Source organism: Chelonia mydas, chromosome 5 (assembly GCF_015237465.2).
Source record: "Chelonia mydas isolate rCheMyd1 chromosome 5, rCheMyd1.pri.v2, whole genome shotgun sequence".
Lineage (NCBI taxonomy): Eukaryota > Metazoa > Chordata > Testudines > Cheloniidae > Chelonia > Chelonia mydas.
In genome coordinates this window covers 121201989-121229088 of record NC_051245.2, presented here as the reverse complement: position 1 = coordinate 121229088, position 27100 = coordinate 121201989, and the positions used below count along the sequence as shown (strand labels likewise).

At 47.0% G+C, this 27100-nt stretch overlaps 1 protein-coding gene and 1 long non-coding RNA gene across 4 annotated transcripts in view; one reads left to right on the top strand and one right to left on the bottom strand.

Annotated features, from left to right (window-relative positions):
- Window positions 1-814: 814 nt before the first annotated feature.
- LOC122466004 lies at window positions 815-26830 on the top strand. 2 transcript variants are annotated; one of them, XR_006291187.1, is made up of 4 exons: window positions 815-867; window positions 3285-3366; window positions 22829-22985; window positions 25206-26442. It is a non-coding gene; the product is annotated as an uncharacterized LOC122466004 (long non-coding RNA). The 2 variants fall into 2 exon arrangements; XR_006291186.1 differs by lacking the exon at window positions 22829-22985 and having other exon boundaries at window positions 25206-26830.
- The window catches only part of LOC102947853 (stimulated by retinoic acid gene 6 protein-like), a 34365-nt gene continuing 12229 nt past the window's right edge, over window positions 4965-27100 (bottom strand). For both annotated transcript variants that reach the window (XM_037902175.2, XM_043547445.1), the window contains 13 exons: window positions 26436-26481; window positions 23935-24063; window positions 20923-20993; window positions 20157-20268; window positions 19299-19452; window positions 17362-17437; window positions 14199-14280; window positions 12518-12566; window positions 12304-12421; window positions 9467-9586; window positions 8355-8518; window positions 6812-6958; window positions 4965-5356 (listed from right to left, as the gene is read on the bottom strand). In XM_037902175.2, coding sequence (XP_037758103.1) covers window positions 5220-5356; window positions 6812-6958; window positions 8355-8518; window positions 9467-9586; window positions 12304-12421; window positions 12518-12566; window positions 14199-14280; window positions 17362-17437; window positions 19299-19452; window positions 20157-20268; window positions 20923-20993; window positions 23935-24063; window positions 26436-26481 — 1405 coding nt within the window. In that variant the 3' untranslated portion in view covers window positions 4965-5219. The remainder of the gene's footprint in view (window positions 5357-6811; window positions 6959-8354; window positions 8519-9466; window positions 9587-12303; window positions 12422-12517; window positions 12567-14198; window positions 14281-17361; window positions 17438-19298; window positions 19453-20156; window positions 20269-20922; window positions 20994-23934; window positions 24064-26435; window positions 26482-27100) is intronic.

The window sequence follows — 27100 nt, the reverse complement described above, 5'->3', positions numbered from 1 at the left end:
CTTGACGGACAGCTCAGGAGGCCAATCACACAGCTGCATTCTCTACTCTGCCCAGTGAGGGCTGTGAGCCTCTGAAAAGTTACAGGGTTTCAGAGATGCCAATTTTCTTTGGATGTGTTCCTGGAGGTCTCATCACATGACAATCTTTAGTTCCTGGAGACTCCAGGACGATCCTGGAGGGCTGGCAAACCTAGTTTCAGTTTATGAGTTGTTTGGGGCAAACCTTTTACTCTGTGTTAAGACAGTACCTAGCACAATGGGATTCCAGTTCTGATTTTGGCTTCGAAATGCTATGGTCATACAAATAATAAGAATGCTTCATAGTCTCAGAGTGCTCCGGTTATTCTCTCTGAAGAGCGCCTTTACCCTCCATTTCCCTGGTAACATTTTCAGTGTAGAAGGTTTTTTGTCAGTAAAACAATCTAAGAGAGGAGAGTGCTGATAGCTGTTGTATTATTTTCCTTTCTTGCCCACTCCAGAAGAGGCTGGGGCAGTTTCTCTGGCCCAGCTGGTACAAGTTGCTTCCTCAGTTCATTTATAGCTTTCCTGTTGGTTGACTTGTCCAGGGAAGAGAACATGACACAGATTTTTAAAGGTATTTAGCTATTGCTCCACTCAGCATTGCAATGCTTAAGTGACTTAGGCCCAGAACCTCAAAGAGAGTTAGGTTGCCCCACACTGGGCAACAAGGGGTTAAGGAAGTGCTCTGGGCTCAGCCAGCCCCGCCCTGCCACACCTGTTGGAAATGCACCAACTGGAGGAGGAGTTTTTTGAAGCAGGAGTGCTGCTTATTTTGGGGGACAACAGGGAAGAGAGTTGATCCATACCACCTCCTTCCCGCCTTCCTTTTGTCTCTGTAGAGAAGAGGTAGGGTTACTCTTCTTCTTTAATAACTATCCATAGGTTCCTCCCTGAGGGAAGGAAGGGCCTGCTGCAGACATAGCCTGTGTGGGAAGCATTCCTGTTGGCTATGAATGTGGGACAGTGCTTCTATATCCTGGGAAATTTTCCACAATCTTGGAATTTTTGAGTAAAATGTTTTGAATGAAAATTCCCAATTTCCCAAGTTGAAGCACTGCTGGGATTTTTTTTTTTTACCAGATTTGGGAAGACTTGGGAAATTTTTTAGCGCTAGGTTGGGAAAAGTTGGTATCGTGATATAGAAGCACTGGTGTGGGTAGAGTCCCCCTTCAAGGAGGCTAGCCCCTGGTTCTGCCCCTGGGCAGCACTGACTAGGGATGGTCTGGCCACCTGGCTTGCTACGTTCTGGTGGGAAGGAGAAACATAGAATGAATATCAGTGAAATATCCTGAATGGAATTAGACATTCAGTCATTCCAAACTAACAATCTCTCACATTTGTGGTCTCCTGAGTAGGATGAGTCCCAGAAGTGGGGAAATTCAGGAGAAGCTAGGTGCCAAAAGTTCATTACTTTTCCCCCTAGTTTGTACTAGTGTGATGATTTGTTGCCACATCACCTAGTGGATGGCTTGTTAGCCAGTGGATCATGCTGGGCTCTCAAGATTTCCAGCCCAATATTAACTCTGTCAGATATGGGGGGAGGGATAGCTCAGTGGTTTGAGCACTGGCCTGCTAAACCCAGTGTTGTGAGTTCAATCCTTGAGGGGGCCGTTTACAGATCTGGGGAAAAAATTGGGGATTGGTCCTGCTTTGAGTAGGGGGTTGGACCAGATGATCTCCTGAGGTCCCTTCTAACCCTGATATTCTATGATTCCTTCAGAGGTTGTAGGGGAGGGATGGGCAGGGACAGAAGAGAAGCCAAACTCTGGAGTTGCAAGCATTCAGGACCGGAGAGAGCCAGCAGTTTTCCTTCTTAATTTACAATGCTTTTCCACCCTACTACCCTCCCCTGGGGTGGCATCACCTTCACGTTCATTCAGTTCTAGAATCACTGTGGCAAAGGCTGTTGGACTTTAGTTACACCAACTAGTCCTGGAAAACAAGACAATGGTTGTCCTAACAGTTTCCATAGGTTAGTTGGACACCTAGAACAGCCCACGATGTAAGACGCTTTTGTTTCTGTCTCAGAAACCATGGTGAAGTTGACAGCCATTGAACGCACAGAGGGGGGTTGTTAAGGTGTAGCAGCCAGCAAGTTACCCTGTTTTATAGCATGGCCAGATATGGTTAGAGTGAAGAGACAATATGCAGTGCCTAGCAGTGTTGTTGCCCACTGACTGAATGCACCCAGCTTGCGTGGAGAGGGCACACAGAGACCCCCATTTTGGAATGCTGGTGTGAGAAGGTTCCGTGGCAGTTGGGAGTGACAGTTGGGCATCTCAGGCCAGCATGGCGGAGGGAGCAGCTCTTGCATGGCCATTTCCCTCATCCATCCTGGCCCACGGCACCCAGTGCTATGGCTGACAGAAGGGCTCGGCATCTCTGGGCTTAGCTCCAGGGGACCCAAGACAAGCAGCCTCCCTCAGGTGCAGGCACGCTCCTGGCTGCTATCCATCAGGACACCAGTGGGTTTTCCTGCCCCGCCAATGTCTGCCACCTCCCAGTCACACTGCTGGAGCTGAACCGGCCCTCACTGCTGCCTGGCATGGAGGCGCCAGACCAGAGCCTGCCAAGGGGTGATGGAGGGTGTGGAGATGTAGAAGGAGCCTGCCCATGACCCAGTAGTCCACAGGCTTAGTCAGGGTCCTTATTTATTTAGCTTCATACCCTACATAGAAAAGCACCAGGCTAGGACTCTAGGTGCCTTTGACATAGGTTAAGCAGGATGTGGATAAAAGTCAGATCCTGCCAGAAAATGAAGGATCCTCTTGGATCCATGGAGACTGGCTGGACTCCAGATTTGTTGGCACCATACCAATGGTTGGAGAAGTGCTTTAGGTGGTACAGCTTGGGGGCTCGGGCACAAAAATTGAGAGGATCTGTTATTTTCTGACAGGATCTGACTTTTACTCACACACATGATCTGGTGCCTAGCAATGGCAGTGTAACATGCTGCATCTTGTAGCCCAGGGCAGCAGGACAACCTGTGAAGGTCCCACAATCCATGCTGAGAAAAGAGGCAGTCCTAAGCACAGGTGTAGTTTGACTTCTGTATTTGGGGGAGCAGCTCCAGTCAGACCAATGGGGGAAGGGGGGGGGGAGAAAATTCCACACCGGCCCAAGGCTTGCAGTTTGCCCTCCCCAAAACACGCCCATGGTCCTAATGTCCATGAGGGAGAGGGGAAATAGGAGATAGTTGGGGACAGGTTCTTCTACGTGGTGAGGTCAGTGAGCATCCTTAACAGCTTTCTCTCCTCTCCTAGCTTCCTGGCTTGTGATCTCAGGCAAATGACTGTGGAGGTGGGCGTCTGCAGAGACAATACGTTGGCAGAGCTCCAGCTACAAGTATGTCATCTTCCTTTCCTGATTCAGAACCAATACTGTCTATAGTATTTGCTGTTCTTGTGGAGCTGAAGGATGTCCTTATGACTTGCTGTGACTTCAGTGGGGCCAGGATTTAACACTGGGACTCAGGAACCCCACCTGAGAGCATAAAAGGAGCAGGAAGGTGCAGTGAAGAGGGGAGTGGGAGCTCAGGAAGCTGTGGTACACAGTGAGACAAGCTCTGTGGGCAGTGAGGCCTGGGAGAGAGAGCAAAGGCCCTAGGCAGAAAGGTCTGGGAGGAGCAGGAGAAAAACTGGGTTGTGTGTGGACTTTGTTTTGGAGAGATGTTGAGTTTTATTTGTACTCTTTTATATTAATAAACCCAGACCCCAAGGAGAGGTATTTCTGACCAAGAAAAAGCCTAAAGTGAAGTTTATTTGAATAGTCCAGGAGGGGACGCTGGGGCAAGTTGTCTATAGTGTGACCATAAGCCCTGAGGAGGTGCATGGGAGACAGCTGGCCTGTTTAGATTGTAGGCTCTTCAAGGACTGTGGCTCCCTCTCACTATGTGTATGTACAACATTTACCACAATGGTGACAATGTTTGATTGGGGCCCTTATGTACTACTGTGATATGAATAAATATCAATAGTTATTAAGAACTGTTATGTCATGATGATGATCTGAAAAGCAACATCTTAAGTTAGGACTATAAAGGTAGCTGTGGAAAAGACTTTAACTTTTAGGCATGGAATTAACCATCATCCTTGGATACAGGTTTGTATGTCATTAAGGACTTGTTGAAGCTCCTCAGTGGTATTGAGGAGCTGGGGACTGCTCAGATATGTGTGGGTAGAAACAGAACATTGAATACCATAAAGGGGCATGAAGTGGACCAGAAGTCAGTGAAGAATTAAGATGGGCATTTGTAGATAGAAGTAGAATGGCTTGGAGAAAGAGTGTGATAGGCTTGTCGGAAGAAGGGGACCTTCTTCCCACCACCTGCAAAAGCTTGACTAGAGGAAGGTGATAGATAATTTCCTATCTTGACCATCTCAGGATGAGGAAGCGTGACAGGAAAACATAAGCATCCCTGTGCTGATCACAGCTCAGTGGTTTGGTAGAATGAGAGAGGCTGATTCACTCCTCTGAGCAGATCAGTCTTAGAAGTACATAAAGAAGAAGAGCTCTGTGTAAGCTTGCAAGCTTGTCTCTCTCACTAACAGAAGTTGGTCCAATAAAAGACATTACCTCACCCATCTTGTCTCTCATCGGTAACTAAAAGCTATTAGGAAATGAGGCATCAGTTGTCAGCTACTTGTAACTGAACTGTAACTTTTTCAAACTCAGTGCTGGTGTTTCAAAGTTCATTGCACATTCATTAGTCCCTGCACAGGCTCTGGCACAGTTGGGAATTAGGACAAATAAAAGTTGTGCTTGCTGTGAGAGGCAAGGCTGTACAAAACCAAACTCACACCGGAGCCTTGTATTCAATGTGGAAATTCGCTTCTGTCCCCTTGAACTTGCACACTTGGCAAAATGAGAGAAGAATGGTCCTTGACCCCACACAGTCAAGGAAATATTGGCCAAAACCAATGTATCTCTATTTGGTTTAAAACAATGAAAATATTACTGGGGTTTATAGTGATTTAACACAATTCACAGCTGTCTATTGGAAACAAATGTAATGCACAACAACCAATGACAGCAAGTGCTCCTGGACATCCATTCCCACCGCTCTCCTGTCATACCAAGGCTGAGAGCCCTAACTGCTCATAGTGTATAGCTCTGAAATAGAACTCCATCTTCTGAAAGTCCTAAGAGGCAAGTCACCAGCTGTTCGAGAGTCTTCCAGTTTCCACCTGCAGAGTAAGCTAGACACAGGGGTTCTGTGGTGCATCACTGGCACCACACTGCGCGTTAGGCTTCCTGAGTTCAGTGAGCCTGGGGTTGTTGAGAAGGGTGTAGAGCAGCAACCACCGTGTCCTGGCTCTGGTTGACACTCTGGGTTCTAAAATGAAATAAATACAGAACTCAGCACACTCCACTTCTTTTTCTCTTGTAATTCAGAAACTAATGACCAGCTCCTCAGCTGGTATCAGTGGAGTTATATCAATAGACACCCACTGAAGATTCATAAATTCCAAGGCCAGACGGGACCATTGTGATCATCTAGTGTGACCTCCTGTATAGCACAAGCCAGATACCTGCCCCACAATAATTCCCACAGCAGGTCTCTTAGAAAAACATCCCATGTTGATTTAAAAATTGTCAGTGATGACCCTTGATAAATTGTTCCAATGATTAACTGCTCTCACCATTAAGAATGTACACCTTATTTCCAGCCACAATTGTCTAGCTTCAACTTCCAGACATTGGATTGTTAGATCTTTCTCTGCTAGACTGAAGAGCCCATAATTAAATATTTGGTCCCCACATAGGCGCTGACTTTTGCTGGCGCTGGTGGGTGCTCAACCCCCCTCTGTCCCTGGCCCCATCCTGACTCCACCCCTGCCCCGTCCCTGCCCCACCCCCATTCCAACCCCTTCCCCAAATCCCTGCCCCAGCCCTGCCTCCTCCCCTGAGCGCATAGCATTCCTGCTCCTCCCCCATCCCTCCCAGAGCTTGTTGTGCCGCGGAACAGCTGTTTTGCATGGGCAAGTGCTGGGAGGTAGGCGGAGAAGCTGGGACGCGGCATGCTTAGGGGAGGAGGTGGAGGTTAGGTGAGGTGAGGTGGGGGGGGGCGGGGAGGGGAGCTTGGCTGCCAGTGGGTGCAGAGCACTCACTAATTTTTCCCCACACCCTCGGAGTCGGCGCCTATGGTTCCCCATGTAGATACTTATAGACTGTAATCTATCTATCTGACCCAAAAGACATGAGGCCAAATTCTCCTCTCGTTTACACTGGGGTAACTCCACTGACTTGTGTGGAATAGCACTGGTGTAAGTGAGAAGAGAATTTAGCTCAGAACATTGTCAGCACCACTTGATAAACAGCATGATTAATATCCTTCCTCCACCTGAGGGCCAACAGCTTCACCTTCACTGCATGCATTAACTCGAAGACACCGGCTCCCAAATATGACCCTTTGTAAAAACAAAGAGCATAGCAAGATTCAATAAAGGGTTATGGTCATAAGATTACAGGCCATTTTTGTGGGCCTTAGGGCTTATCTTTCAGATGCACATTTGAAGCCTGATTGACTTCAACTCCGTTGCACCCATGTAACGTTGAGCAGAAATGTCTCTTTACTGCATATGAATAAGAATAGTTTCTGCACTTAGGCGTGCTGAGATAATATGACAGGGTCTATCAGTTCTCGTACCTCGCATCTGATCATCAGCATGGGAAGCAGAGGGAGGTTAGAGATAAAGGATTCCCAAAGAGTAATAAAATTTTAGAGTTAAATAGCTCATAGTACTCAGTTAAGTGGCATATATGTTAATACTTCAGTCAAAGTGCTTACTTGATATATTATTGAAGATATAATATTTGGTGGATTTCTGCAGTTTTTTCTCAGTGGTTCCGGCCAGAAGAATGTGACAAAAGCTGAGGAGGGTGGGGTTAGTGTGGTAGTGGTCCATAAATATCATACCAACCCATGTGTTGAATCCTGCATTAAAAAAGGGATACATCTACAGAAACGTGCAGCTTAACTCCCTTCTCTATATGCGGCGGGCCCAGTACAGCATTCTTTGTGAACCTATGACTCCCATTCAAGTCAGTAGGCATTTGTGAGAACAAAGAATGCAGGCTCAGGCTCTTCATTCATATACAGCCAAAAGATTTTCAACCCAAGTCCTCCCTGGGCAAGGTGTGGATATAGGTAGCCTTTGACAGGTTGGGTGGTGCTTGCTCCACAACTCATCTTGAGGGGTGGGGGCACCGGAAGAGTTAGGATTCTTTCATTCCAAAAAGAAATCAAGAAAGAAACAATATTTGTTTAACAGACCAGTAGTAGTTTATAAAAGTTAGGCCATCCAATCAGGAAACAGAAACCATACCATGTGACTTAAGTGGCCATTCTGAATATCAAGGACAGTCTGAATACTAACTACAAAGAGTTTGTAAACAACCCTCAGCTCAAATGTGTTTGTGAACACACCAGGCCTTTGGAATAGTTAATCAATTGTGATCTGGTCTCCGAAAATTAATAAGCAAGGAGCAATAAATATATTGACCAGCTGTACCCTAAACTCACAAGTCCAATCCACAAATAAATTACTGATTCTACATTTTAAAAGAAAACTCCCCTCTTGGAGCTTTATTCTTCGGAAGCTTCCCTTTTTTGAAAATGTCAGTCGGGGAAAAATAGTCATATAATACACATCCAGCTTCAAACCAATACTTGGCAATAATTGGCTCAAACTCATCATTGCAGAGGGGCAGAATATATGCTTCAGGGTTTACATCTTTGTGTAGTTTTTAATATTAAAAAAAGCCAAGGACAAAATCCTGAGAGAAGTGGAGTGGCTGCATCTGAGTAGAGTAACTGAGCTATTCTTCATGCACTGTTTTCTATAGCACCCATCACCATAATATCTATGATGGAGCCAGAGCATGCTGTACAGTGCTCCAAGAAGGAGCATCATGTGCTCACTATAGTGGCTGCTAATGTAAACCACCCTAGATGAGGGGGCTTTGTCCCCTTCTACTGTCTGACCAATGGAAGAGGTTAAAGAGTGCAGCATCTCCCAGTTACAGCAATCAGGTGCTAGACGCGTGTGCTTTTAGAATGGAAGAGCTTGGATTCAGACAAGCAGGATTAGTTACACTATTAGCTCTTGGATACATGGAGGGAGGCCAAGGCCCTGGCCATGTACAGCCTGAGTATGGCTAGTACTATATTCTGCCTTGCTCCTTTGCAGGTGTGTTGGGCATGAAGAGGTTCCCTATAGATACATCAGATGTTTGCTTGAAAAGTTCCAGTATTCTTTATGAGAGAGCCACCAAATGGCAAATCCCCATACAAGCTATCCATGCAATGCTCTGACGTTTCGTACACTTACCCATGTCAGCAGCTTCATACCCTTTCTGCATTATAGTCCTGTCTATCCGTGCAATCAGCCAAGTTCCCAACAGGATACTGCAAAGCAGTCTGAACAAACAAGCCCCCAGGCCCAGGAGCACATTGTAGAAGAATAAGAAGTAATTGAAGTTGTGGAAAGCTTTCCTGCAAAAGAGGGGAAAATCCACTTTCACACTTAGTGCCCAATCATGGGTTTGGTTTGGGCTTCAGTGTGCCAGAACAGCTCACAAGGAACTAACAGAGATTGACCAAAGACACAAAAGTTTTAGATCTTGATCCACCCCTAAACCCCTCATCCCCGGCCCCACACCAGATCCCGCACCCCCAGCCAGAGCCCTACCCTGCACCCCTACCCCCTGTCCCAGCCCAGAGCCCCCTCCTGCACCCCAAACCCCTCATCCCCAGTCCCACCCCAGAGCCTGCACCCCCAGCCGGAGCCCTCACCCCCTCCTGCGCCGCAACCCCCTGCTCCAGCCCAATGAAAATGAGCGAGGGTGGGAAAGAGTGAGCGACAAAGGGGGGATGGAGTGAGAAGGGGGTTAGGCCTCGGAGAAGGGACGGGGCAAGAGCGTTTGTTTTTCTGCAGTCAGAAAGTTGGCAACCTAAGATTCTTGGGGCTGAGCTCGTGGAGTCCTTGCACTCACAGAAGTATAGAGATTTAGTTGGGGATTGGTCCTGCTTTGAGCAGGGGGTTGGACTAGATGACCTCCTGAGCTCCCTTCCAACCATGATATTCTATGATTCTATGACTGCAATTTTTTGATGAGGGGAGACTTTTAGGGCCCACTCCCTCTCTTCCCTTTTGCTAGACCCTGTAGCTTCACTTTCAGTCCCCACTCACCACTGCATACCTTACCCCACCTTACTACTTTTGGATTTGGCCCAGATATCCACACACTCCCAGGTGCATGGTGTTTGTAATTCAGACCCTGAACCAAATTCTGTGGCTCGACCCTCTCTGTCTACTTGTACCTACATTAGTTCATGTTTGTCCAGGCAGACATAGATCTTTGTATGAAAAGCCCCATGCAGTAGGAGATCCTTGTCTGGAGGATGCAAGACCATAAGGGCTGTTTCTTTCCTACCACTAACCTGTTATTGAGAGCTAATGGCTTCCGCTTATCATCTGGCAAGATCTTTGGCTGAAGGAAAAATCTCGCAGCGATCTTGATTTGTAATATCATGAGCCCCGTGGCAATCCCAACTGTAAGACTGTAATGGAAAAGGAAAAGAGAAACATCCGATGAAGTGACCTGTAGCTCACGAAAGCTTATGCTCAAATAAATTGGTTAGTCTCTAAGGTGCCACTAGTACTCCTTTTCTTTTTGCGACCCTTTTAATATGGATGTTGTAGTGAAAGGGGCTGGGAATATAGCCTGTTAGAGCCCCTGGGCAATGGGATGGGAGACCTGCATGTGACTGCCAGCCTCTGGGACTGATTCCCCACTGCCCTGTGCAAAGGAAGAGCAAAGCAGGCATGAAATGCCACCATTCTGCTTTGTAGGGTTTTATGCCCACTTTGCACAGGTGTAGAGGAAGATGCTGCACTGCCATCATGCACTTACCTGTGCAGTATCTCAGAGGTTCTCAACCTGTGACCTGCAGCCCCTCTCCCCCGGGGTCCGCAGACTATGTCTAAGAGGTCCGCGAAGGACTTAGATTGAAAACGGACTGACCAGAATTCAACTCTATGTAAAGAGAATCGATTTCCAAAGAGGTCTGGGCCTCCATTCTGCTCTCAGGGGTCTGTGAACGAGAAAAGGGTGAGAACCACTGCTCTATCCTGTGAGGAATTTCTTCCTGACCCTCTGCATGGCCCAGACTGTGATACCCTTACTCACGGGGTAGTATCTCACTGCAAATAGCTCCACTGGCTGCAGGAGGGCTGCTCAGGGTGTAAGGTGTGATTCAAATTCAGATTCTCCAGTTGAAAGGGGGAGGCTGCAGGGAGACAGTTGCCGCTCCCTGATCCTCAGCCACTTGGTTCTGGCACAAGAAAAGTGGCACAGGACCAGCAGTAACTTATGCAGCTGCCATACGGTTCCTCAGGGACCACAGGCCAGTGGAGAATCATGTGTAGCAAAGCTCCACTCGGCCATACCTCCCTCCTACCCCAAGAACTCCACTAAGACACCATCTCCTTCATGTTATGCTGAGGGTGGGGGTGTGCAGCTGGCACAATCGGTATCAGAACTGCTGCCCACCACCTTTAACCCCACTGGAGAGCTCACCTGCTTATCTCTGGTAGCTTTAAGGCCACGAGCCCCGAAGCGGCCTTAGCAAACCAGAAAATCTGGCCCAATGGGAATAAGGGGTATCAGAATCTAGCTGTCCTTCTGAGAGCACAAAATGAGCACAGAGGAGGTGTGGCCGGGGTAATATCCATCCGACCTAGTATCAGTGCACATACTGTCTAGTAGTCCTTTTTAATTCTTACTAAGATATAAAATGGTCGTCCTGCTTTACAATGCTCACAGAATAAGCCTTGTTATGATTTTTTTTAATGACTGCTCATTCGAATTCTGTGGCTACTGGTCTTATTGTCTGCAGTCACCAACTGGGCTGAAGATAATAAGCCAAAAGAGGACCGTCCTCTGCACAGATTCCTGGGATTCCAGGAAGCGAGTGGCTTCAGGAGACTAATAGAGTCCTGTAGGGAGTTCCTGACAGAGGCTTCATTTGCTGGGGGGCAAGAAGGGCTGTTGCCGCCACCCCCAGATCTTGGTTTGTCCCTCCCAGATTTTTCATAGGTCTATAAGCTCCATTATGTCTTCCGCTCCCACCCCCTGCTTCCCCCAACTTTGCAGGATATAATATAATCATATTTAATTTTTCCTGTGCTGACACAATTTTGCCCCCCTCCACCCTCAGATTTTTCTGACATAACACCCTGATTCCTGAGTTTGTGGGGAAAAGAGTGTACTTGGCCCAGACAGATTACAAAAAGGCAGACCCTAGACCCATATAGGTGGGCTGGTGGCTCTGCCTTCAGGAAGTGGAGTCAGCTGTTATATCTTATGAAGCCTTGAAACAGCGATACCCAATCTTTGCCAAACTGAGGACAGTGCCGGCTACTTCCCAGGAGGCTGGGAGACACACTGAACAGAAGAGTGTGGCTGGCTGATCTTTAATGCAGAGATGTGGGCCACGGAGATTGCAGGTCCCAGCATGAGATGCTTTCTTTAGATTGAGCAGTCAGGACATTAGATCAAAATGGAGCAATGCTTGCTGGGACCTCCTTGTCCACATTAAAGATGAAGGTGGAACATTGTGGACAATGGATTGCATTTTGGCTTAGCTTGTATTCTTATGTGCTTTCACACTTTGATTATCCATTGTCAGTCAGTCCCCCCGTAGTCAGCATTTTCCTTAAGATGGGAAAACAGACAATGTGCTTAGATTGCAAACCTCTCAAAAATTCCCCACAGGGAAAGCAAGTTTAAAGATCTGCTGACCTTTGGAAAGGATGCATGGCACATCTTCAGAGGAGGGCTGCTGGGGCTATGTTTAAGGAACGTGCAGAATTTATGTTACGTGGCAGGGTTATTCAATAGCAGCGTGAAAAAAACTCCCCCCGACCAACATAAGTTTCAACGGCAAAAGTGCTGGTGTGCACAGCGCTACATCAGCAGGAGAGGCAATCCTGCCAGCATAGCTAACGCCACTTGTTGGGGGTGGTTTAATTATGCTGCCAGAAGAGCTCTCTCCTGCCGGCAAAGAGCGGCTACGCTGGAGACCTTATAGCGTCACAGCTGCAGCAGTACGGCTGTGCCACTGTAAGATCCGTAGTGTAGACACAGCTTAAACATCTGTCACTGGAACCTACCGTTTTCAGATAGGTACCTCTTGTTATTTTATAGACCTATAAATCTAAATCAGCGCGAAGACAGTGAGATAACACCAGAGATGTGTGAAAACAAGGCACTTACATCCCAATTCCCAAACCTTTGGCCACTTCCAGCCCTTGGCCATGCTGGATTGGCAAAACAAAACTGTACATGATCATTACACCAAACAGACACTGCACCACATGAATGATCAGATAGCCTGGAAAAGAGAAAACACATTTCTTACTATAGAGGAAAAGGGCAACCGCTCTAATATTGGTTGAATGTATGCTTATGCTGAAGGCTTGGCACGTACCCCATAATATGTATGCAATCTGCCAACCAGAGTATCTTGCTATTGCGGCCTGAGTTTAAAAAAAGAAAAAGGACAGACGTTTATGACATTGGAATTGCTGCATGTTTGATCAGAGAAACAAAATACATCCTTAGGCCCTGATTCTGGTCTTCATCCTGCTGGCTCCTTTATGCCACATTTCAATCACAGGGCCTGATTCTCCACTGCCCGGCACCTTGTTCAGCATTCACACCAGTGCGGAGTGAGTGCCAAGTGGGTGTGAATTGATCCCATTCTGACTGGTGACAGTTTACCCCCACTCTGCACTGGGTAAGTCACTGGACAATGTGCAGGGCAACCAGGAATCCGTTCCAGTGTCCCTCCCACACCCCTTCATCACAGACCCCAGGGCTACATTGAAGCATACAGGAAAGGTGCAGAAGTGAACGGAAGTATGTGCTGAAAGTGGAAGGAGATCAGAGGAGCTTGGCTTGGACTCCTGCACAGCTTACACAAGGGAACGGAACATGTACCCAGAATTCTACCCACAAAACTGCCTTTATAACTGTTAGAACGTGTCTGAAGAAAATAGGGACAAGAATTGTTTTCCCATTCACTTCTATGCAGAGGAAGGCTCCAGTCCTGCAAACATTCAATATGCTTAACTGTAAGCACACAAATAGCCCTTTTATTTGTGTCCTAGTTAATGGAGCATTTGCTTACTTAACTGTCAGACTAAGCGATGGGGTGTTAGTCACCCGTGTTCTAGTACCCTCACTCTCCTGGATGGCAATCTCCACTGAGTAAGGATTGTCATTTGTTATGTTTAGTACAAAGTTGATTTGAAAAGATGCCATTTCTGTTGTTCTTTGGGAGACAGCTTCATCATTCTGAACGACAAACCAAACCACTGACATTGTCTGTAGCAGATAATAAACTGCTACTGCTCAGGGGCAGCTTTCATCTGTGGAGTGCAAAGTTGAGGGGTGCAGTCAGTGAGTGGCTCTCCTCCCCTGCTCCATCCCTCCCTGACAAGCCGACAGTGCCCTTACCGCATGTCAGCTCTGGAGGCGTGAATGCAACACGAGGCGATCACTGCAAAGCCAGCAGTGATTATCTCCTGGTCCTTACACAATGGCGGTAATAAACAAATGTAGGGCACTTAGTGGTGATCAGGGTCAAGTTCCTGTGACAGCTTGTTATGAGAGATATCAGTGTTAGACTAAGGGGCCGGTCTGCACTGAAGATTTACATCAGCATAGCCGTGTCTTTCCGGAGTGTGAAAAATCCACACCTCGAGAGAATAGTTATGCTGACCTAACCCCCAGTGTAGACAGCATTCTTCCATTGACCCAGTTACTGCCTCTCAGGGCTTGTCTACACTACAGGTTATGTTGGTATAACTTATGTCGCTCAGCCACCCCGAGGGCTTGTCTACATTACTCGCTGGATCAACGGCACAAATCTGTCATAGAAGCCTTTTACATTAGTTTTACAGTGTGAAGCCATCATACAATGAGATTAGCATGTTCCAGAATCAGGCCCATGAATATTGCACTGACCCATTAAACTATGGCCTCCTCTTGCAAAATACTGGAGAGCACGTGTAAACTACATTCACAAGTTCTCCCACTGAATTCCAAGTGTTAGTGGATCAGAGCTACTGGCTGGGAACTTTTGGGGAAAAGCAGTGAGAACTTACCACGCTTTGAGAAGAAGCAGGCTCACGAGACCTTGGTGGAAGGAAATGTTTCTCCCCTGCCCACAGCCGCTTCATGTGTTTTCTGAATAAAGGTGTCAAAATTAGTTTAAAAAAGTTTCACACAAATAAATTGGAGATTTTATTCACTCAATAACTTTGTTTGACTGTTTGATCACAGAGGAGCTATATCAGATGATTTGACTGAATGTCAAAGGGCTCAGCAATCTAGAGCTAAAGGCATCATGGATTAATGCAATAAACACAGAGCCAAGGGGCGCAATGGTGAAAGAATGGCAAACAGTGTGTTTTATTGGGCATGCCACCCAAAGCACAAGTTTTGATTTATTACAACACAATACAATATACAACACTGAAGGCTTATCTTTTGCTTCAATAGGAGTTTTACCTATCTCAGACTCAGTAGTACATCTGTAAAATAGAATCTGGTCTACATACAGGCTAAGAGCACTGTAATTACAACAGGGGCCTTATATGAAAATTGAATCCAAAATTATGATTTCAAGAGTAAAAGACATTTTACTTTGACAGAGGTAAAGTGTAACCTTTCACTAAGACTGTGTGTGTCAAAACTCCTGTTTAAAGTTAAACTGCTGATAGCTGCTGAGTACCAAAATACAAAAAGAGAAGTACCTGTCTGTAGACTAAGGTCTCTTGCTTAATCTTAGAATAAATAACTTTGTTTTATGTGTACGGCTGAATGAAGATGAGTGATTGATTTTTTTCTATTCTTTCAGTTGCAACAGCTTTGTACTTTTTCCAATTTATTTTGGGTTCTTGTGTTGGACCTCGTATGGGATGGTTGAGATAATCTCTGTGGACTGACCCATACCCAGGAAGAGTTGATCTTATCTCCTAAAATGTCTCAAAATATTTTGAGGTCTGCTGACTGATTTTCTAAGCCAATGCTTACTGGCAAGGAAAGTCTCTTTATTTGCATAAAGATGACCTAATCCAGCCCCACTGGGTGATGTTTATGATTTCAGAGGGGGAATGCCCCATTCTGCTTTGCCAAGAAACTCCAGAGTAGAGTAGGAGTTCCAAGGGGGAGGAATCAGTCAGGCCACCATCGTCAAAAAATGGAAGGAAAAGAAGAAGCCATTGCTTCTGGCTAATAGCCTCTGGTGTGATGAGGCCACCAGGCTTGTCAAAAGGCTTGTGCTTCCTTCCCTTTCTCAGACAGCCACTGAGGTGCCAGAGTCCAGCAACACACACCATCCAAAATTTGGCATCTACAGGCAAGCAACCTCTAGCCCAGCAGTTCTCAAACTGTGGGCCGGGACCCCAAATGGGTTGTGAACCTGTTTTAATGGGGTCGTCAGGGCTGGTGTTAGACTTGCTGGGGTGTAGGCCGAAACCGAAGCCTGAGCACAACTGCCCAAGGCCAAGGCCAAAGCCAAAGCCCAAGCCCCACCATTTGGGGCCAAAAACAAAGCTCAAGGGCTTCAGCCCTGGGCAGCAGGGCTCGGGTGGGTTCACGCTTTGGTCCCCGCTCCTGTGGTTGTGTAGTAATTTTTGTTGTCAGAAGGCGGTCATGGTGCAATCAAACCCCAGCTCTAGCCAGTCAGCAAGTCTGTTGAGTTAGCCAAGAAAACCTCCAGCTAATCTTTCCAACCACATACTAATTTCCTGAAACTGAATGAAACCACAAAAGTCACAGCAAAGATCATGCATAAGTATCAACCTGATAAGGATTTTGTTTTGTGGTTTGTTTGTTTTTTTTCAATTTTTATTAGTAGAGGGACACCTCCACCTTGGCATTCCCACCCTTGTCCTTTTAACTCTAGCAGCTGACAGTGTGCATGTGGATAGAACACACAGAATGTAGCTGAGTATGGTTTCTCAAACAGCCTGCAATAAGGTTCAATAGGCTCATGGCCTAATTGCTCATGGTTCAAGAGACTCATGGCACACTCATGGGTTGAGTGGTGTGTGTTTAAATCCTGAGAAACTTAGTTTCACATAACTTCTTGTTTGCTAGTTAAATTTAACAAGCTGTTTTATCCTGAATTGTATTGGAAAGTCTGGTACAACCCTATACTGTGCAGGGAGAGATTGGCTATTACCTAACACCTATATTTTGTGCAGTCTGTCTTACGTAGCATCAGAGCTGTCGTCTAATATTTATTTCAACCTGGGAGAGATTTCTTCCTGCCCGTATCAGCTGTTTGTCTGGAATATCAGTAACTATCAATTAGCACTGAAATAAATAATGCCCTGTTTTTCCAAGGCGTATAGCTAGACAAGGTCTGCTGCCCTTCCCACATGATTCGATAAAGTTTGCAAGGAACTGTTGTGCAGTTTGGATTAATTAGCCTGATAATTAGATTAAGCTGATGATATGATATTAACCCACTTTGTTCTAATTTGATTAGTTTGTGTTTTATTTTGAGTTATTTAGCTTAGTTAATAAATTATATAAAATGGGAGAATTGTGTGGACTGATGTGTCTTCGCCACCCATCAGGGCCTAGAACTGCGTGGAGCTCAGGGTAGATAATAGAGACACTTCCCACTGAGTGCTGATGGAATGGAGAATAGAGTTCTAGGGCAATGGTTCTCAAACAGAGGCCTGGAGCCCCCTGGGGGCTATGAGCAGGTTTCAGGGGATCCGCCAAAATAAACCAGACAGCAGGGCCGGTGTTAGACTCGCTGGGGCCCAGGGCAGAACATAAAGAACATAAGAAAGGCCATACTGGGTCAGACGAAAGGTCCATCTAGCCCAGTATCCTGTCTTCTGAAGTGGCCAATGCCAGGTGCCCCAGAAAGCTGAAACCTGAGCCCTGCTGCCCCGGGCTGAAGTCAAAGCTTGAGCAACTTAGCTTCGTGGGCCCCGTGGTGTGGGACCCCGGGCAATTGCCCTCCTTGCTACACCCTAATGCCAGCCCTGGCTTTTAATCTACTGGCTATGCAGAAAAACAGTTGTTGTGGCACAGGTGGGGCATGGAGTTTTTATAGCCTGGAGGGGGGACTCAGAAAGAAGAAGGTTGAGAACCCGCGAGGAGGGGACAATCCTGGGAGCTGTCAAGTGTCTGTGCTGAGTTGACTAGTGTCCTCAACTCCCAATAAACTCCATGGTACTTGAGGACTCTCAGCACCCCTGAGAATTGAGCACTATCTGCTGATAATCTACTGCATGTCCATACCTGTAGCAGGCCAAGATGTGAAATACGTAGCTTACACAAGTCAGGGAGGCAGCAAAGGTGGTGAAAATCCAAACACCTGGAGAAAAAGAAAAGCAACCATCTGTTCAGAATGTTTTCTCCGCAGCTCACATGACGTGATTACAAAAGTATTTTAAACTCAGCACAAAGTTGAGAGCTATTTGTACACATAGAATCATAGACCCATACAGTTAGAAGGGACCACAAGGGCCATCAATCCTACCCCCTGCCAAGATGCAGGATTTGTTGTGTCTAAACCATCCAAGACAGGTGGCTATCCCGCCTCCTTTTGAAAACCTCCAGTGTCACTGCTTGGACACATTTCTACTTGGAACACTTTTTGCCTATACTACCCAGTCACTCAGAAATGCTTTGATTATTTGTTAATCATTGAATTATAGAGTTGAGCCCAAACCAAAGCCCTGGATCAGAATTATGTGTTCAAACCCAAATTTATATTGGGCAGAACAAAGATCCTGGATTCTCACTTGTCAAAACTTGGAAGTGCAGGTTTTCCTACATTACTCTCCTAACATGCAGCTCAGTCTCCATGTCCATTCAGTCCTCTGTTTCTCTGCTGAGGCAGCAAACTGATAAAGGTAACGATTGCAATTCACGTTAGCTGTGATGAAGCTTTTTGCAACATGGAAAATTGTCCACTAGAAACTAGACTGTGATCTCCAATTCATTTTACAAATAATCATAGGCAGCTTTCAGACTCTTAGCCGCTTTCCACTTGGGCTCAGTGGATGAGAAGCTGGATATGAGTCAGCAGTGTGCCCTTGTTGCCAAGAAGGCTAATGGCATATTGGGCTAAGTTAGAAGAAGCATTGCCAGCAGATTGAGGGAAGTGATTATTCCCCTCTATTTGGCACTGGTGAGGCCACATCTGGAGTATTGCGGCCAGTTTTGAGCCCCCCACTACAGAAGAATGTGGACAAATTGGAGAGAGTCCAGCGAAGGGCAAGGAAAATGATCAGGGGGCTAGGGCACGTGACTTACGAGGAAAGGCTGAGGGAACTGGGCTTGTTTAGTCTGCAGAAGAGAGGAGTGAGGGGTGATTTGATAGCAGCCTTCAACTACCTGAAGGGGGGTTCTAAAGAAGATGGAGCTCGGCTGTTCTCAGTGGTGGCAGATGACCGAACAAGGAGCAATGGTCTCAAGTTGCAGTGGGGGAGGTCTCAGTTGGATATTAGGAAAAACTGTTTCACTAGGAGGGTGGTGAAGCACTGGAATGCATTACCTAAGGAGGTGGTGGAATCTCCATCCTTAGAGGTTTTTAAGGCCCGGCTTGACCAAGCCCTGGCTGGGATGATTTAGTTGGTGTTGGTCCTGCTTTGAGCAGGGGGTTGGACTAGGCGACCTCCTGAAGTCTCTTCCAATCCTAATCTTCTATGATTCTATGGTTCTGTGACTAAGTATGTACCTAGAGCTGGTCAAAAATTTTCCAGTTGAAAGTTTTTCTATTAGAAAATGATGTTTTTTTGAACCAAAACTTTTGTGGGAATGAGCCGATTTTCACGACATTTTGATTTGAGGGGGAAACTAGGAAAAAAGCATTTTGATAGTGTTGAAATACTCCATTTCAACACTTTCAGAGTCGACTGTTTCAATTCTTCATTTTGAAATGACTTTTCATTTTGAATGTTTGATTTTTTTAAATTTTCTTTAAATTTAAAATGTCAGTTTTGAAATGACATTTTCCATCTCAATGGACCCAAAATGATTTTTGTTTTAATTTCATTTTATGGGAAATGGTTTTTTGCTTTCATTCCCATTTGGAACTGATGTGTCAAAATCCTGGAAGGAGTCCCATTGAGTAGGATGGGCTTTGGCTCAGCCTTAAGAACTATGAGTTCAGTCTGCTTTTTTAAAATGTATCACACTCACTCCACCTTTAAAAAGTGACACCTCTGTACCTTCAGTGACATTAATAAACTCTTTCAGCTGCAGGACAGCTGGTACAAGTACTTCTGAGCCATTGCTAGAATCAACAAGCTCTTCAAATCTCTGATCCAATATCTTCAGCTCTTGGGAGAATTGCTTGTAAATGTAAAACTCAATAACAATAAACTGAGGAGAAATAGATAAAAACAGCAGCTTAGCAATCTTGTCATTGGCCACTTCTAGAGAATAACACTACATGCCATCTAATCACATGGGAACACATTAATCCCTGGTGTGACTCTATGGGAATCTGACCTGTTACATTTGATTTTAAACACATATTGCCTTTCATATGTGGGGGTTCATCTTAACCTTTAAATGACAGCAAGTGGATGTAGACCAATTTTGTCCCTCAAAGAATGTTGTTGGAATTAATCTCCACTGATTTTGAACCAGACACTGAGGAAGACCAGGATGCCTAGAATTAAGCAAACTCGTAAGTATTCACGGGGAACAACATAATATAAATACAGTCACACATGAGTATCATGTATTTCATGTGATACACACATACTTGTCAGCCTTTTCTCTCCTGCCTGCATCTCCAGCAACCTATCATGAACAAGATAAACTCCCACCAAACACCCATTGGCCTAGCTGGAAGGTACCCTGGTCAGGGAGCCAGTAAACTATGGATTCCGGTCTTAATGGAGCCAGTGGCTCTGTTAAATGCATAGACAGTCCTTGTTTTAGTTTAATGGCAGAGATTTATGGAAGAGCTGTTTTTCAACAGCCTGGATTGAAATCCTTACTAAGCACAAAAGGGCTGTGTGACATTGTGCTCCATTTGGGGCAATTCTTCTCAGGAAACAAGTGTGCAATTTACTTACAATGTACAGGCAGATTAAGGCTAGTGCAGATGTGCCAATCATTCTGCCTGGGAACTGAAAGCATGGGTCCCATTCGTACACCTTGCACTGGAACCAAGATTTCCGAACCTGCCTGTTAATGGATGAAGATGGACAAACAGACCTGAAATGTTCGGTGATGACACAGGGACACTAGAGGCATTTCAAGGCCCAAAACCTACTCTAGCATAGTTCCCTCCCTCTCCATGAAAACAACCCACCGCACCTTCCTAACCCAATCTTCCCTCCCACTGGGCATGTCTGGAGAGGCCTCACCTGGCCCAAACAGGAGCCAGTCTTTCTCCTGCACACGCATTCTCAGGAGCCTACCTGCTCTCCAGCACAAAGCCACTGGGGGCTCACATCAGGATCCTCCACATTCCCACAGCGTCTGCTGCAAGGGCAGCCCCCTCCAACCTGCTGCATGCTGGCTTGGCAGATGGGGGCATCGGACCATGGGGTAGGTGGCTTTGAGTCTGAGGTGAAGGAGATGGGAGACAGAGTGCTCTAATGCACTGCTTACGGATGTAGTTCAGAGGGGAGACGGGGCAAGCCTGTCATGGATGATCAGGGATCCTCCCAGTGGCTAGAGAACATGCCTGGTCCCTGGCTCACCCCAGGTGAGCAGGCAGGCCCCCAGCGTGCATGTCAGTCAATAAGTAGCAGCAGATTTAGAAGCTCATCAGAACCAAATCTGAACTCTCTGCGGCTTGGTGTTCTGGATCTGAAATGAAGATGCCATGCTCACCACTCTGGGGGCTTCCTGACCAGACGCTTGACATGCTGAGCCTGATGATCCTCCAGGAAATGATTTTCCTGCTGTTTTAAAGGAACAGAGATTGTCAGCATATCAAAGAGTGTTCTTCATTCCACTAGGGAAGAGACAGCAGATTCAAACATATAGATCCAGTGCTGCCTTGTGGGTGCTGTATTAGGCCAGTCTAACACATGGAACTCATTGCCAGGGGATGTTGCAAAGCCTAAAACTATAACAGGGTTCAAAAAACAACTAGATAAATTCATGGAGAATAGGTCCATCAATGGCTATTAGCCAGGATGGGAAGGGATGTAACCCCGTGCTCTGGGTGTCCCTAAACCTCTGCTGCCAGAAGCTGGGAATGGGCAACAGGGGATGGATCACCTAATGATTACCTGTTCTGTTTATTCCCTCTGAAGCACCTGGCTTTAGCCACTGTTGGAAGATAGGATACTGGGCTAGATGGACAATTGGTCTGACCCAGTATGGCCATTCTTATGTTCTGATGATCTTAGTTATGAAGATACCTTACTGTGATGGGGGTACATCAGGTCTTTGCAGCCTCCTACTGGTGGCCCCACTGCTCTGCTTCACCCCACCCCAGGAAACAGTTCTCTGAGAGGAAAAGAACAGCCATTTGGGGAACCAGGGAGATCTGGCTTTGCAGCAGCCAGAAGGACAGCTGGTACCAACAACAGCCAACCAAGGAGCTGCCTACTGTCAGCAAGTCAGTTCCTTGCTGGAGCCAGAGGAGTGAGGAGGGATGCTCTCTAGGCTGCAGCAAAAGGACCTGAGCCAGGCCAGGCAGAGCTCACTGCTGCCCACCAGCTATGGCAGGAGTTCAGAAGAACCCTGCCAATTCAATTCCAGATGGGTCAGAAACTAGTTTGTTTGCAATTGGCCCTGATGGGCAAGAAACTGCTTCTATTTTGAGTTTGTTACCCCCCGGAAGGGGTTTTGGACTGTGTGAGGCTGGAGGGCTGAGACACAGAAGACCTGACACCTGCCGGGTTGCTGGGAACTGAAGAGAATGGCAGCACCAGACTCAGCTGGCAATGGGGTATTCAAGAGGTGAGTGCAACCCACCACGCTTACACTGGCAGCCATAGGGAGAAGGTTGTGGCTAACAGGGGCTCAACCCTTAATACCTGGTGGGAGGGCCTGGGGTCAGACAATCTGATTACTGAAGAGGTATACCTAGGTTGGATCAGGGGATTCCTTACAAAGAGCAGCAGGAAGATGCATGGTGTGGCTGACAGGACAACAAAGCTGAGGCTAGGACTGGTTGTTTGGATGAATCAGACTGGGATAGCAGAAGAGCTCTGTGAGCGGCAGAAGAACAAGGGCTGACTATAAACTTTTGTGTTATGGACTTTATTTTGGGGACTCTGAATCATTTTTGTTATTAAGGACCTTGAGGATTATTTGAACCTTTCCTGTTATTAATCCAGGACTGGGTGAAGGTGTTAGCCACAAGGGAGACTGTGTGGAGTTCTGAGGGGACCAAGGGAGGTAGAACATAAAGACCGTTCTAGAGCCCAGGCCTGCAGAGCTGCCAGGCAGTTGGCATCTCCAGGCTGCCACCCAGCAGCAGCTATAACCAGCTTTCGCTCCATTGCCCATGACTTGCTGTGGACACAGACCATGGGACGTTCCTCCTCAAGGGTTTGATAGACAGCAGCCTCATGGCTCCTGACTGGCTCCCTGCCCTATGTAAACCCAAGGGCCATTCCAGGCAGCATCCAAGCAACTGTGTGGCTCTTGTGTAGTTGCCATAACTGTTCCTGCATTTCTGGTTTTGACCATGACTTGTTCTCGACTTTGCCTCCTGACTCTGACTCTTGGTATCGACCCTGGCTTGGAACCTGACTATGAACTTCTCTGCTACTCCCAGCAGGTTTGTTCCTGCTCTGTCCCTTGGCCCTGACTGCCCTTGTTGGGATCCTGACACAGAGCACCTGCAAAGCAACCCCTGGCCATGATGGGGAGCTCAGTAAGCAGACACCCTGCTATGGCGAGGAAGGGCCACACTGCAGCAGGAGTCCCTTGGGAAGGTCTCTCTGACACAGCTCTGTTCCTCCTGCCTGCCCTTTAGTGGGGCTAATGGGTTTCCAGTCTCAGAGACAATGGAAGGTACTAGAAGAGGGAAGGGAAAGAAAACGCAGCACAAGCCTCTTGCTTTTAAGATGGAGCCAGTCATTGTCCTCCTGTCAAAGCCCAGGGTTATGTTCCCCTTGGCAAATGGCAGCCCTGCCTGTGTGGAGTGTCATTTTTGAGAGTCACAGCTGGAAGTTGGTGGACATGATGAAGGGTGACAGGAAACAAGACAGGCACCCGATGCCTTTCCCTGCTGTCTTAGGGCCTTGCCAAGGGAGGGGAGGAGAGAATGAAAGGGAAGGGATGTGGGAAGACCCAACATTCCTGTCAGCAGGAACATACAAGGAAGAAATAGCTGCCCAGTGCTGCTGCCCAGACACTGATTCACACTCACACGTCACAGGGCACTGGGAGCGAGAGATAAAATGAGGGAGGAGCAAGAGACATAGGAAATAGTGATGAGGAAATGAAAGACAAAGGCAGGAATAGCACAAAGAGACAAATGGCCATGCTCCTGGGGTGCTCACCCCATGTAACTCTGTGTATATCTACACTGCAATCATGGAATGCAGTATACCAACCTGCCCAGCACCCTGGGTAATTACTTGGGTGGCTAGCCAGCACTGAAGTCCATGCTGGAGTCCATGGGGTCTTGCAGGGGGAGGTGCTCTTCCATGTTTTAAATCAGGTGAATGGTGATTTGTAGAAATGTGCCAAGATCTCTGGTGTGAAATCAATTCTTGTTACTGGCTAAAGGTGAAATTCACCCTGGTGCAGAGGTGCACCAGCACAAAGTCTATGCACTGGTTAAATTCTACTTAATCCCAGGGATCAGGGAAGGAGTTTTCCCGGGAGAGGGGGAGAGAGAGATTAATAAACTAGAAGCAGTTACCCAGGAATACTCACACTTGACACATCCATCTTTAATCGAACCCTCAGTGCTTTCACAAACATCAGGGCAAAGCGGCCCAGTAGGAAAATCAGACAGAACAAGGAAGGCCAATAAAATATGATCTTCTCATAGTCTCCCATCACCTGGGTAGGGAAAGCCAAATGTACAAATGTCAGAACTCCTGATGGTGGGATAAGTCCAAAGAGTACGGAGGGGAGAGGGAAGGACAGGCACAGACACTCTCGAGCAATGTGCAGCCGGACATCAGGGTGCCCCCTTAAAGAGGAACATGTCCCCCTGTGGGGTGACTTCTATCTCCTCCGCCTTGTGGTCTGTGGGAGTGCAGAGTTGCATTCCACAAGCTGTGGCTCATCACCATCTTTGTTACACAAACCCACTATCACCAAACCAGAGCGAGATGTCAGCAGGCCTGTCTGCCTCCCTGCTTCTCTCACTCTCTCCCGTATTTGTACCGCACTCATCACCCTGGGATACAAGTGCTCAGCACAGCCCAGCGACGGCAACAATGTGCAGGCTTTTCCCCGGTCAGAGCTCTGATTGTTCCCTCTGCATCCCGTGATGGTGCTTACTGCTGGGTGGAGACAAGAGCACTAAAGGCCAGATTTGGGTGCTCAGTGCTTTTGAAAATGCCACTCTCTGCCTTTTCTGGCATCTAAATACCTGTAAAAAAACTGGCTGTAAGACCCAGATCAAGCAGCGCACTTAAGCCCATATCAATTCCCATTGATCTGAATGGGCTTATACATGTGCTTATGTGCCTTGCCGGATCAGCACCTAAAGTCGCGGCTGCTCCCTCTGCACCCGTAGGGTTTGCTGCGACAGGATGAGGGAAGAGGGAGAATGCAGAGCAAGGGTCACTTGTCTAAAAAATGGGGCACAATTTCTGACAAGGCAGGTAACTAGCCATCGGCACAGATTCCCAAGGGACATAGTGGAATCTCCATCACTTGATGTCTTTAAATCAAGACTGCCAGTCTCTTTCTACAACGTCTGCTCGAGTTCAACCGTATGTTCTGAGTTTGATGCAGGAGTTCCCAAGTAAAAGGCTCTGACCTGGGCCATACAGGAGGTCAGACGAGCTGATCATAATTGCCCCTTCTAGCCTTAAAAGCTATGAAACTTTGACATACAAGGTCCAGGGTTAGCTGGCAGCACAGCATGTTGTCTTGTTGGGGGAGAAGAAGGGAATTGGAACTGTTATTGTAGCCCTTCCTGTTTGTTTTAGTGTAAATATATTTATTTGTAAATTTCGGTCTCCTTGCAGTCAGCCCAGTACCGTGTCTCTGGACAGAGATGAGACTGAGGACGCTGTTGTGATGGGGATTCTCTACTGCGTCTACTGGACACAGCTGGACTTTGTGGTTCCCCAGCTCCCAGGTAGCTAACCCAACCAGCGAGGCCTCACCTCACCACTGAGGGCCTCCCCACATCCTAGTGACACATCCTAGGGACAGGGCACTGGACTAGCCAGCCCATGACAGGGCACTGGCCCTTTTTTGTCGTCCTGGAACTGGGCTGTCAGCTGTTAGTGCCGATGTTACTGTGTCTTGCAGATGCACTGTACTCTCAGCCCCAGAAGACAGGGCAGCCTGTCCCCTGTGCGAGGCACTCAAGGGAGTGAGGCTCCATCACAGACACCAACAGTTTGATGCTGCACAACTACTTATTTCTTAACCTACAGAGTGGGCAGAATTTGGGGAAAGCAAATGCATATCTCTACAAAGTTGTGATGCTTTCTGTCAGGCTCTGCGCTCAGTTCAAAATACTAGTGCTCACAGCCATTTTCCAGATCTGTGAGGCTGTCTCACCACCTTACCCAATCACAGCAGATGGGAAGTGTGCTCAGGCCTGAGTTTAAACACTCTTAGCCAGGTTCTCAACTTGAGACCCCTAGTTCCAGGCACATACAATGCGCCCACCGTGACCCCAATCCTGCAATTGGATCCATGCTAGCAAACCCTTTACATTGGTGCAGAGCCCCACTGAAGTCAATGAGGTTCCATGTGGATCAGGCCCAAGGGTGGGAGCCCTGATTTCTTTGGAGAATCAAAGTCCTGGCATGCACACTATGTATTTTTGGGTTTGGGGAGATAATCTGACCTCTGACAGTCCAAGAGCCTGTGTAAATATCTGATTTGCACATGCAGTCACAGGACTAGGTGTGCAACTTAGGTGGGCAATTACATGCTCATTTTTGTGCATGGCTCTAGGGTTCTTCCTCTTCCTCTGTCTGGAAGCTCTCAGCATAAGGGCTTTCTCAGTTGGGGACCCTATCTGTGGCATTTACTCCTCTCGGTGGCCCCTCCAAACCCCAGGCTAGGCATCTTCTGGGAAGGATGTTGAACAAATTTATTTTCCTTAGCAGTGGATTGAAGTTTTGGTTGAATTATTTGGCTTTCTAGTAAAATCTCTGTTGCTAAAGTGCCCCAGGTGGCATCATAAAAATTTGTAACATATAAAATAAAGTCACCATCAGACAGAAATAGAAACTTACTTGTCCATGTGGGCACTGCACAATGTTTGTGATTGTGATTATGAACCTGGAAAACACACTGGTGTTACTGGACTCCAACGGCAGTCGTTACAACACACACAATCTCATGGTGCACGGCCTGGCCTCTGTCACAGGGTCCCCAGCCCTGATCTTGTAATCAGACACATACAGAGCACCTCTGCACCCCTTTGGGGCTGTGCATTCAGATTGCAGGATCAGGGCCCAAGGCATTTCGAGATACTGGCATAAAATTACCTTCAAGGTTTTTTAATGTATTTATGAAATAATTTCTATTCTTCAAGTGAACTTTACACACTAAAGCGGCTGGAAATGGCAGATGCTGCCTACATCAGGTAGGCTAGCCCTGCAGTGGGCGGTGTAATTTCCAGCTTGGGTAGACGCACAGATGCTAGTTTTGAGCTAGCACCCGAAAAATAACAGCGTAGCCACGCTGGTGCAGGTGCCGGCACAGGCTAGCTGCCCAAATAGGTACCATGGATCTTGGACGGGATTGTAGTTCGGTGATTAGTCCACCATGCTGCTGCTGCTATCTCTAGCATGCTCACGCTATCAAAGCAAGAGAGTGTCTACACATGAGTTGGAAATTACACCTTCAGCTGCAGTGTAGACGTACCCATAGACCAAGCTGACTCCAACCCTCCCTG